The 12761-nt window shown below is 42.6% G+C and overlaps 1 protein-coding gene across 1 annotated transcript in view; it reads left to right on the forward strand.

Annotated features, from left to right (window-relative positions):
- Positions 1-3960: 3960 nt before the first annotated feature.
- The window catches only part of LOC146175200 (uncharacterized), a 164520-nt gene continuing 155719 nt past the window's right edge, over positions 3961-12761 (forward strand). Inside the window, exons 1-3 of the mRNA XM_084584642.1 lie at positions 3961-4189; positions 9731-9800; positions 12151-12296. Of these exons, the coding sequence (XP_084440768.1) occupies positions 4133-4189; positions 9731-9800; positions 12151-12296 (273 nt within the window). The 5' untranslated portion in view covers positions 3961-4132. The remainder of the gene's footprint in view (positions 4190-9730; positions 9801-12150; positions 12297-12761) is intronic.

Below are 12761 nucleotides of genomic sequence, written 5' to 3' on the forward strand. Positions count from 1 at the left end.
TGCTGCTCTCTAAACGACGCCACCAGACCTCAGAGCTCCACACCGACGGGCGCCCAGCAGTGGACGCCGCCTGCGACAACGGGCAGGCGGCGGAGGCCGTGGCAGCCGCTGCTGCCTACACTGCCCCTGCGTTTACGGACGACGCGGACCCCGTGCATGGGCCTGCCAAGGAGTTTGCTGACATGGATGACCTTCTGGCCGATCTTTAATCGCGCGCGGGGGAGGCGTCCTAATTAAGGTAGGAGGGGTGTGGGAAGGCACGTATTATCCCCTCCTGGCTATATATAGCGAGGCGGCGAGGGTGAGGCGCTGCATCTCCTCTCCACTTCACGTGGCAGTCTTCTCCCCCCCCTCTCTCCCTCGACTGCGGTGGCGAAGGAGGCGTGCGCTGTGTGTGAGTGTGGTGGTGTGCGGCCTGAACACGGAGAGCGGACCGAACGGGCCAGCAGTGCGGACGCGTCCGGAAAAGACTGGAACCAGGTGAAGTGCATTGCTTGATCGCGCGTGCGCGACTGAGGAAAACAATTAAACCGGTTACCCTTTGGTCCTCGGTATTCGTGTTGTTCTTGGGGGCCACCACTGTGGTCTGAGCTAGCGGAGCGCTGTTTGCTCTGAGAGCGGAGCCGCAGCCCCGTAGAGAATCCCGCAATCTATACATTAAACAGGTTCGAGCTGTGTCAGTGACACTTCAGCTTTTCTTTGAGGCTGAACAGATATTTCTCATACCTGCTTTGATAAGATTGGTGCTGTTTTCCTGTTGCCTTGTACATGTGCACATCAGCAGTGAAAGCTATGCATCGACTGCTTTCCCCTAAATAAACAGTTGTAGTAAGTACACGTGGTGTCTTCTTTCTTGTGTGTGTCTGTGTTATGCTAAATACCTTTTTTATTTCTGAAAACCAACTATCTCAGCAGTTACCTTCCTTCTTTTTATACCAGCAGAATGTGAAGAGCAGCACCGTGTGCAACACTGAATTTTATTCTCTTTTTTTTTTTGCTGTGCCTTCTGTACTCCTCGCAAGCTGTTTGCTGCACTACAAAAGGTAAGGGCAGTTCGTGTCATCATGGCTGGTTCATGCTGCCCTTATCTTTTGAAGTGCTGCAAACAGCTTTTGAGATGGAATATAGTGGTTGGTATGTACAACGACAGGGATGCAAACCTTTTGCGCCTTCCTTTTTTTTTCCTTATGGTGCCTTCTAGTGTTTCTTGTAGAGTGATGTATGACCCTTACCTGCTACCTTTTCCTTAGTGCTTTTTAGTTATGATAGTAGAATATAACTATGACAGGCATGCAGCCATTGCATTTTTTTTTTCAGTGCATTCTAGTCATGCTAACAGGAACAGCAGCAGTGAAGCAGTCATGGCTTCTTTTTTTGCAGTGTAGTTTTTTAATGGATTTGATGTCGTGCCTAATGCTCAAGTGCTTATACAGTTTCTACAAGATGTATCTATGACCAGCATTCAGTTGGTGATACACATATAGTATTATGAAATGCAACACTGTATACTGAAGCTTTTTCATTCGAATTTGTTGCTTTGTTTTATTTTGTACAAACATTATGCAGATAGTTCGTTTAACCACTCAACCAGTCTTGTACACTCTTACATACCTATCCCTGTTTATTTCTAGTCATTTTCTGTTCTTGTTTGGAGTATGGATGTTTTCATTGTTTTGGTAAAGAGATCATTTTAAGCTTGGAGAGAACTGCATTATTATTTTGTCATTTTCATACCACTTGTAGTGTCTAGTTTCTGTGCTTTTAACTTCGTAGTGCATTGTTGAAAAAAAAAACAAATATATGATTTGCACATTTTGTTTCCCTAGCACCTTTTGCAGTTATTGCCGAATCTCCCAAAGAGCACCCAATCATGGCTGTCCACCGTGCAGTGTGGCATGTTTTGTAACAAAGAATGTGTACAGATCTCACTTACTGTTCACAGTTTTAATGTCTGTGAGAATGAATGACAATGTGCATCATTCTTTACATGTCATGTGTTCATGAGTTGGCTCTTTCTGGTGTTTTCTTCCTTGGTACAATATTAGGCTTCAGAGAACCACATTTTTTCATTTGCATACTGTTGCTTGTGGCTTTCTTTGCTTTTAACATGCGTGAGATTGTTTAAGTTGCCTATTTGCAATGTATAATGTTGAGGAAATTAAAGAATTCTGTATACTCATGTCATTTTCTAGCATTGGGTGCAGTTACTACCAAACTTTCCAAAGAGCACCTGATGGCCATTAACACTGAAATGTGGCACGCTTTGTAATAAAAAACATACAGTTCTCATTACTAGACAACAGTTGTAGTGCATGAGAATTAATGATTTACAATTGTACATCAGTTTAGCTTGCATCATAACTGAATGTGTGAAAGAGCACTGTGGGTGTGTGACGGCAATGCAGCTTTAGTTGTAGTAGCATCTGATGTGACTATATTTCATGTCTGGCAGTGGTGTTGAAAACCTGCAAATACATAAGCATTTCAGACAGTTTTGCGAGAAATAGCAGGGAATAAATAATTTAGAGCATTGCAGGAGATTCTAGAGCTCATTTTAGACATTCAGAATCTATTTTAATGATTTCTAGATGACAACTTGCAAGACGTCTAGCAGCTTAAGAAGGTGGGTGCATTAGCTGAGCTAGAAGGCAGCTACAAGATGTACCAAGACGTATAAAAACGTCCTTCATATCTTGTCAAAGCATCTTTTAAATGTCTATCAGCTGTCTCGGGTGCCACTTCAGATGTCTGTAAGGTGACTTGTTTATCTTGGGCAAGATGCCTTATAGTTATCTGCTAGACTGACTTACGTTTAGTATGTTATTTGTCTTCCAGATTTCTAGGAGATATCTTGCAAGACATCTTGTAGCCTAAAAAAGTGGGTGCATTAGCTGAGCTACAAGATCACTACAAGAAATATCAAGACATCTGGCAATATCTTGCATATCTTCTCGAGACATATTATATACGTTTAGTAGCCATCTCAGAGGTCTACTGAGACATCTATCAGGCATCTTGCTTGTCTTGGCAAGACAGTTTATAGCCGTCTCATAGATGGGCATAGTTTTTCAATTAATAAACTACGGTCAATAGTATCGACCGGTTTTTTGAGATCTAAGAAAAGCGCTAGTACGATTTTATTACTGCGTATGGCTATGTTCACATTCTCCGCAAAATCTTCATGTGGTGGTGCTTTTCCCACACACAAAACTATGCTGAGACATAATGAAGTCATGCGCTTATATATTTCTTTCTCTAGTACGCATTCTAGACACGATAGAATGGCTGTAGGTCTATGATTTAGACACTGTTGCTTGTCAGGTACACAATGACGGTGTACCTCCTTCCACTCGTCTCTGTTATTTTGCGCTGTTGCATAAACATGGCGTTGACGGACCAGTCCCAGCCCCGTATGGCCAGGAACAGCCACCCTTCAACCGAAATTGGCACACCTAGTAGGGAATCCTAAACTGAGTCCAGCCGGTCGAGAGCTATCGCGCGGCATCTCTTCTTACTTTCTTTACTTTTGTTTTTTTCGGAGGGGAGGGGTATATGGGCTATATCGTGTGGGTTTCGTAAACCCCATTTGTCGGAAGGTGACGAATTTACGATTATCAGTTTCGAAACCGAAAGGCTTTAGGTGTTTCTTGCTCCGTAAATTGTGCTATATGCATAGCAACATAGAAATTATACATAATAAAATCATAAAATAGTCTCTCTATAAGAAAGCCAGAAAAGGTATTAAAATCAGATTCAATTTGTATCGTCAGTTTCGAAACCGAAACTGTTGAAGACCGAAATTAGAATTATAAGGTTTCAAAAATTACTGAAACAATTTCAAACCATTAAATTGAACATGCAGCGAAAACGTTTTAGATAAGTTTTCAGTTATTACAAAAAGGTACCTCGAGTAATTTCCATTTTGCACAAAGCCAACAAGAGCCATTGTCATAGACATGGTCATAGATGTCTGCACAATAACAATGCAGCGTGTTTACGGCGTGAGCCGTCTCATGCGTCGCATGCATTCCATTTAAATAGCGAAGTTTACTGTTTTAGTTCTCGATCATCAAGTGCCCGTAAAACTGAAGTTTAGATTTCGTTCACCAGCTGCGCGGGAGGAGCGAGAAGGATGCCACGGACACCGAAGCAGAGCGCGGCCTGCCGTGAATATTCCATTGAGCAATGGGTAAAGTTCTGATTCATTCTTGTACTTGATTGCAGCTGATATGCGAATCTGCAGTCCTTCTTATAGCCAGCGTTCACTAAGTTTGAACATTTTGTTTTGTGCGACGTTGAATCGATTCCTTGGCAGTTAATAAGAAAGCAGCGCTGGTGAAAGAATGATCAAAACTTCTAAACACTCTTCCCTATGAAGCTGAAGCTGATAATTCCTTGATTTTATTAGATTCCTTTCGTTCTCAAATCGTTTTAGTAAGTAAGATATGTAATAAGCAACGCCAACGAGGAATTCGCTGAAACGACATTTGTCGTCGCTTTGTTTTGCGCTATATGTATGCGTCGACAATTTCGTGACTACGCGTTAACGTACAATGGCACAGTCAGGTAAAATAATTCTTGATTCCATAAAGTATAGCCAGCTTATGTGCAGCTGGAGTATGAACAGTAGAAAAAAAAAAAAAAACACGTCGGTACTTGAAGCAAAAACTACCTTTGCGTGCGCGCGTTAAAGCACAGCAGGGCTCGTGGTTTCACGCAATGAATACTGTAATTTTCCTTCTTCTTTATTCACAGTATGATCGCTTTTAGGTATTGTTTTCACACATACAGTTTAAAAACGACTCCAAAATATAAAACTGTTCGTTCAAGGTGTGGTCAGGCCTAGAGTTTCACATCGAAAAGAGTGAAATCCAAAATTCAATTCCTGGTTTTGTATAAATTACTGCATAACATTTCACTAAATTCCGATGTTAAGTTTAACTATTTAATGCACCATATTCGCATCAGCTGGCTCGAATGGTCACCGTGTGAAAAAAAAAAAAAAAGTACATTGGGCATCTCCACAGTTTAATTTTTGATGGACTTAATGGAACTGATGATGAACTGGCCCGAATGGTCATAAATATATAAAAGATATAGGTTGAGCATCTCCATAGCTTGTGCTCGCAACTATCTTTCACATATTTTTCAGTTTAATTTTTGATGGACTTGGCTCACTTCGAAAAAAAACAAAATGGCATTTTGCTTAGACAAACTGCTGCTTTATATATTTTTTTCCATACCTTTGCCATCAGACATAGCGAAAAATAGAGCGGGAAATAGGAGAAAGGTAGAAGTAGTGCATAGTGGTCTTTCTTAAAAATTTGAAAAGTTCCCGATAAACTGATTATCTAGTGTCTACTTGCGGTAGTCACTGTCACACGGACACGGCTGAACTCCTTTCAACTCCCTTCAACCAAGGTAGCCATTACCTCGAGGGAGATACGTGCCGTGTCACACGGCAGTCCATTATGGAAGGAAGTTAAATGGAGTTTTGAAGCAAAGGAGATCGACGATCTCCATTGATGGGCGAAGGGAGTACTCTCGTTTCCAATGTGCTTTGCTTCCGAGTCATTAAATAACATATTTCTTCAATAATGTAATTTTTACTCCTAAATATATTAGTTTTATTGCATAAAATTGTATTCTAACTCGGTTAGTTGCGTTTAATTGTCGCGACACTGCACCACGTATTGCACAACGCCGCGCATGGTGTCCAGCAGAGCGGAAAAAATGGCTATGTTTAGAGCATGGTCGTTGTTTTCAGCAAATGTGTGTTCTTTTATATTGATATGACTAAAACTAATTGCATTTTGCGAGGAAAATAGTAGTATAAAAAATATTTCAGTTTGTTTTGGACATTATTTTTTATATCTTTGTGCAAAATAAACAGCGCCTAATGGCCCCCTGTTGGCTGCTCTGAGAAGCTCGTTGCAAGCCGTGTGACACGGGGACAACTCCTTTAAGGCGAAACTCCCTGCGACTCCCTTGCGCTCCTTTAGACCAAGGAAGTTCAAGGTAGTTCCGAGTCGGCCGTGTGACAGGGATATTAAGGACCCACCTCAGACCTGCTTTCCTTAGGTACCACTGTCGCATGAATGCCATAGCTGCACAGGTCCACAGCGGATGTTTCATACTGCACAGTTCCAGTGAAGCACCAAAATACGGGCATTTGCTCCAGACAAGCTGAAAAGGTGACAGGCTGCATCCAATCTGCCGGTAAAGGTAGATTTCATGTGGGCACTCAGATCCAAATGTTTATAAGCAATTTTTTAAGGACTTGCTGCTCATTTAGTTATTCCAATGTAAAGCTGTGGCAGCAGCTTTTTTTTTTCCCTACTAAACCAGTGCGTTACATGCAGGCGCGGAATAGTCGGAGGGATTTGCAATGCGGGTGTTGGGATCTGTGCTTTTTCATACCTAAAGATATCAAGATACAAAAGGTGCTGCTCTTTGTCACATTGTAACACTGCGGAACAATTACAGTAGAACATTGAGCCAATTGGTCTTGTGACATGATGAAACACGCAGCTGAATAGGCGACAATGCACAGAAGAGGCACACACACGTAGACAAGGACGATGCTGCACTGACAACTAGTGATGTATACCCACACTCCTTCTTTCTCTTCTTCTTCCATGTACTATCGGCGTCAAGTGAAGCGCGAACAGCGGAACGCGTGGCGATAGGCCCAACTGAGGCCGCCTGCCTGTCGTTATCATAGAGAGAGGCGAATTTCTGGTTCGCTATAGTTTGCTTCTATTTTCTTTGCCGTTCGTTTTCTTGTTTTGCCACTGGAGTGCCACATTCATACTTACCACCGATCGCAACTGCAGTAGCGCGATTTCTCTGGCAAAAGAGGCTTATCAGAAAACAGAGTGATTAAAAAAGTCACGTCGTGCACCAACCGTTCCCGATCGGCCGCCTGTGCTGTTCGCATCGCAACCAGATGCTGATAACATGGCATTGGTGGAAGCACAATCAGACCTCCATGCAAGGTGTAATCGGTGCTAAGTATGAATGTGGCACTCCAGTGGCAAAGTAGAAAACAAACACCAAAGAAAATAGAAGTAAATTATTGCGAACCGGAAATTTGTGCCTCTCTCTGATAACGACAGGCAGGCAGCCTCAGTTGGGCCTGTCACCACGCGTTACACTGTTCGTGTTTCATTTGGTGCCGATAGTACACCTCATGTCATCCGTCACTGTCCTCCCAGTGATCTAGGAATTCCTTCTCCTTCTTCATTAAGGAAACGGAAGGCATACTAACATATTGTTTAGCAGCCACAGTTATCGCCCAGGCTTCCAAAATCTCTCTTGTCAACTTATCCTTGTTCTTTCTCAAAACCTCTTTGTTATGAAGGTTGTTTTTTTGCATAAGCTAGTCTTCACAGTGGTGCGCACCATAAGGTTGATTCATACTTGTCCGATATTGCAGTGTCGTGTTCTGTAATCCTGTCGCTGAATGGATACATCCCCCAGTCTGGTCAATGTATTTTCTCTCACAGAACAGAGGAATCTCATATGCTATCCCTTGGATGCATTCTGAATATCTCATTCGGGGCACTGTTTTAAATCTTAATTTATTATTTTCCTGTTCACTTGCGCAGAAAGCTTGGTGTTGCAGAAGAAGCAAAAATGAATAGGGAATGGACAAGTGATGCAGAGGAAGAAAAGATGTTTGGTACCCTATGTTCGTGGTTTTACCCACAACTTGATGAAGATTGGTCAAAAACACGGCATTCAGATCATTCCTACGGCTCCCAATAAAGCTAAATGTATGTCTGCATGAGTGAATGGGAACAATAATAAATTAAGATAGAAAACAGTGCACCGAATGAGATATTCTGAATGCATCTAAGGGATAGTATATCAAATTTCCTTGTTCCGTGGCAAGAAGTACATTGGCCAGATGGGGAGATGTATCAACGATAGAATTAGAGAGCACGCCACTGCAGTAACACAGCAGTTTTCAGAAAGAACAAGGATAAGTTGAGAAGCGAGGTTTTGGAAGCCTGGACGGTAACTGTGACTTGGGAGAATATGTTAGTGCACCTTTTGTTCTCTTATTGAAGGAGAGAGAATTTTTAGATCATTGGGTGGACAGTGAAAGATGAAGTGAGGTGTATATGGGAGGAGTTGAGAAAGAAGAAGGTGTGCGGGCGCGAGTATTAGTTTTCAGTGCAGCATCGTCCTTGTGCCCATACCAACATTTCCTTAAACCTTTCAAGTTCACAGATAGTTAACCTAACAAGAAGACCATTACAGTCTAGGCTGAGCAAATAGTTTGTGGTGTAAAAGTGAGTTGGAGTGAATTTTCTTAATACTAATGCTAGGTGAATGAAACCTGTACTACTCAGAGAAACTTAATCTGCTGGTACTGTTCCTAATACAGAACTTTATCCCCTCCAAATCAGTTTTAAGAAAGGTGAGTGTTTTCATGTTCCAATGCAGATTAAAAACACTGCTTAGTTATGGAGCCTGTGGACATGGTAGCAAAAAGAAGTTTGTCTTTTCGCTACCACTCTGCTGGGCGCCACTGAAGAAAATTAGTGTCATTCCTTTATCATGGACAGCATTGAGATGATTTTATATCTGATGCACTGGTTCTCAATGGCCGTTGCCTCAATATTCATAATATTTGGAGCCTTGAAGGTATACTCATTGCACTAGAGTCTATGTAGCTACATTCTATACACTTCATAGTTATGCAGTGCCAACTTTATGATTTGATTAAAATCATTTGATTAAATTAATTTGATTAATTTGTACAGAAAAGGCTTGGCCCATAATAAGAAGTTCCACAAAGCATGATTAAAGGTTGTGAAAAGGTGTAGTGGAAAGCCTGTCTTTGGCGGTGAAAATTTTATTTTATTATTTCATGAGAGTGTGAAGCAGCAAAGATAGCCCCTGAGAGAAATGCAGGCCTACCAGCTTGCACAAGTGTGGCTGAGGATGATGCCATGACTAGTCGTATTATGCAATATATCTGTGCGTGCGTGCGTGCGTGCGCGCGCGCGCGCGCGCGCGTGTGTGTGTGTGTGTGTGTGTGTGTGTGTGTGTGTGTGTGTGTGTGTAAGCATGTGCAAGAGGAATGAAAAACAATGAAAAACACAGTGTCAAAACAACAAGACATATTTTTAAAGCAGCATGCCATTTTTCGATGTGCATGTCCCCTTATGTCGAGGTAACTCAGTCAATGTCTGCACACATAAAAGCATTTTAGCTGTAAGAATAAACTAGGGAAAATATGCACTGAGATTTTATGGTTCAGTGTAAGAGCAAGTAAGCGGGGTGGTTTGCATAGCCTTCACTGCAAAGCTGTGGCATAGTTGGTGCAGTTGAAGTGAGTTATTTTTTTAGTCACTTCTTGGTAATGAATTTAGATTCTGAGCACATGCAGCGGGTGTATGCTGGGAAATTTCTGTAATTGTTTTAGCCAGGGCTGTTATGACTGTCATTCATATGAGGAGTGACTGTTGAGTACAAGATAATGTTTGGGTACTACAACCTGGTTTCATGCCACTTTCACAACCTGTTTCTACCCACACATGGAAGCCATATTGCATCTCACCATGGGACAAGTTCTTGTTTCATTTTTCCAGCAGGGCTCAGCAAGGCCTCGGGGGACATCTTTCAGAATACAGTTGTCTTTTTGCACTATCCTAATCGCACCATTCTTCCCGCTATTAAAGTGTGCAAACCCCCATTCTATGTCATCCCTGTGCAGAGGGCACTCCTGGAGCGCCTCACAGCCCCATCTGGGCCCCAGCCTGCTTCACGCTCTGCCACAGCAGAAGGTACGTCCAAAGAAGTGTGGCTGAGGACCCTGCTTCTGCTTTACTCTGCAGGCTGCCTGGCACTGCAATGATGCTGTCCTGACTGCCCACAGCTCAAATTGTTCTTTACAGGCATGTTTCCTTAAAAGTGGATGGGAAATTAAACACTTATTTTGGCGCAAAGTGCTGTGCCCCAATGTGATGGCTCATTGGTTAGGATGCTCATCTGCCGAACCTAAGGATGCCACATTTCGATGGAGGTGATTTGCAAGGTGCCCGTGTACTGTGTGACGTCGGTGCGGTCACCAGCTGGTAAAAATTATCCGAAGCTATCTGCTATGGTGTCCCTCATAGCCTGAGTCACTTTAAGGCATTCTACCCTGTAAACTAAACTAAAGGCAGAAAGTACCACAATTTACTTACAGATATTTTCCTTCATCTGAGCATCATGGCCTTAAGGAAGCACAGTTTGATATTTTTAATGAATTTTAATCAAACTGTTTTGGCGTGTCAATAATGCTTTTAAAATGAGCTGTACAAAGGTTCAGCAATGTATACAATAATTTTTCTTTTCTTCTCACAAATCCTTTCTGTTCAAAGACACTGTGAAAATCCTTGAGACTCAACGAAATGCTGTAAAAGAGAGAATTTGAATGCATGCTAAGCGTAATGACAGTATTATTTTGTTTTTTGGAGCCACAAATATTTGTGTTTTATTTTTTCGTACTGTAATTGACATAGCCAGGCCTAAACTGTAAACAAAGTATCACTCCAAGATTGCCAATCCATCAAAATGAGAAATCGAGATTGGCTGTGTATATATTGATGCTTTGTGAATGTGCTAAATTGAACGGCCTCAAAACAGGCTAGGTGATCATGGAAAAATCCACTTCGCAGGGTTAGCATGGAGCCTTCTGAAAACTAGAACATGAAAGAAACGGCAGTTTTTTTTTTTGTCACCGCTTTCTCACCATGCAGTGTAATTGTGGCTCTAGAAACAACTTTTCCTGGCATATTTCTCGATGGATTTGAGCAGTGAAACTTCGGGGCAGTGTAGGAAACGAGGCCTGTGAGGAGCCATAACCATTTTTTAAAATATGGATTTCTTTTTGCCTCTTGAGCACTGTTTGAAAGCCTCTTCCTCCCTTAAGTACTGCTAGGGAGGTGAAACTTGTGTGGTGGAGCTCTGTGGTGGCAATGGATGACATGATGGTGCAAGGTATAATTAGTGCTTGATCTCAGGAGATCTGCGTTTGCTAGACGAGTCCGTGCTTTCTGCTCTCAATTTGGTCTGCATAATATCGCAGCTCACTTTCCATGTATATGGTGCTATAATTGTTAGCAAAGATAAAGGGTTTCCTTGGCGGTGCAGCTGCTTCTTTCACTCAAGGCGGAAAGCTTGGCTAGTTGGTGTGTCATCATTAATAAAAAGACTAGCGCATGTAACAAGCAGACAGACATAGAAGAAGACAGGGTGAGTGCTAAACATCAACTCAGGTTTTAGTACTTACACAGAAAGGTACATGAAAGCACTTCGGTGGTGCATGCGCACACTATGCCAAAACCATACATGCAAAAAGTAATCAGAATGTGGCAAGAGTGCTTTTATGTACCTTTTTGTCTAAGATAACCTCAGTTGATGTTTAGCGCTCGTCCTGTCTTCTTATATGTCCGTGTCCTTGTTACATGTGCTAGTCTTTTTATTAATGATGCTTCTTTCACTGCAGGTTCAGTTAGCTGCTTAACTTGTTCTGCACTCTCAATATTTAAAGGAAGTGTAGTCTTCTCCTTTCATCTGAATTGTCAATTAGTAATCACTATTACAGGGAATCTGAAATGTTACTTGCAATAATATTTAAATGCTAGAAATTCATACTGGTAGTTCCTCTAATTTCCAACCAAGTTTCAAAAAGTGCTCTTGGCAATCGCTTGCAACCAATTAGGGCGACACCTCCCCATGCGCCCCCTTCTCACTGATGGCAGGTGGGCTCCCTGGGTGTGCTCACTCATTAGATGCTCCCAAGTGATACCAGCAGAACAGGGCACAGTGCTTTCTTAATTTTGCTTTCTTGCTCATCACCGGGCACTGAGATTGGTGTTAGTGGCGTTAGGTGTAAAATGCCTGCATTGCGAAGAGAACTGATGGATCGCAAGGAAAAGCTCATGCTCTTTTTCTGTTTCTAGTAAATAAATAGCTTTTCATGGTCCCTTTACCTATACTGTGGGCACAATGGAAAGATGCTCCCACTGTGTACTCATACACTTATAATTCTTGCAAATCATCTGTGTTCGAAGCAGAAATGCAAGATATTGCAGATAAAAGCATTTTGGAGTGTCGGGGACCAGAAGACTGTGTGTTTGTGGTGTGCAGAGGAGCGGCGGGTGACCAATGGTCGTGCGTGCCTCCTGGCACGGCTGGTGCAGCGCCTCTGTTGCCAGTACCAGTGGCGGACGGCTGCACAAGCCCTGGAGGTGCTGCTGGCTGGACGCTACCCGGCCGACCAGTTCTGCTACAAGGTCTCAAGCTCTCTTCTGCCTCGTATCAGTCGTAGAGCCACTCTTAGAGGTCTAGACCTCTCAGCTGGATCTTGGCTTGTGGAAACTAGTGAACAGTGATAGTGGTCATGAGCTCTTCATTTAGCTTTTTGGGAACACCCGAGCACTTTCACGTATACATTGAGGACGACTGTGTGTTTGGCTCTCCCAACGGTCGGAAGCAGTGGTTTTGCCACCCACCTATCCAACCATCCTCCAACCATCGCCCACCTCTCAGGCCTCCAGTTTGCTATACTCGGAGACAACAGTCTGTAACTGTGATGGGACCAGTCACACCCTTTCAGACACTACAGTGCATGTCACTGGCCTTTTATTTTTATATCGAGACAGCATCATGCCATTCTGATGCCTGCTCATATTTTTATGTCTTGCATCTACATGCTTCCTCCACTCTTTGAGTACCCTAAGTTCACTGGAACCATTGTA

The sequence above is a fragment of the Amblyomma maculatum genome, chromosome 11 (genome assembly GCF_055883805.1).
Source record: "Amblyomma maculatum isolate TAMU_Amacu chromosome 11, ASM5588380v1, whole genome shotgun sequence".
In the NCBI taxonomy this organism is placed as follows: domain Eukaryota; kingdom Metazoa; phylum Arthropoda; class Arachnida; order Ixodida; family Ixodidae; genus Amblyomma; species Amblyomma maculatum.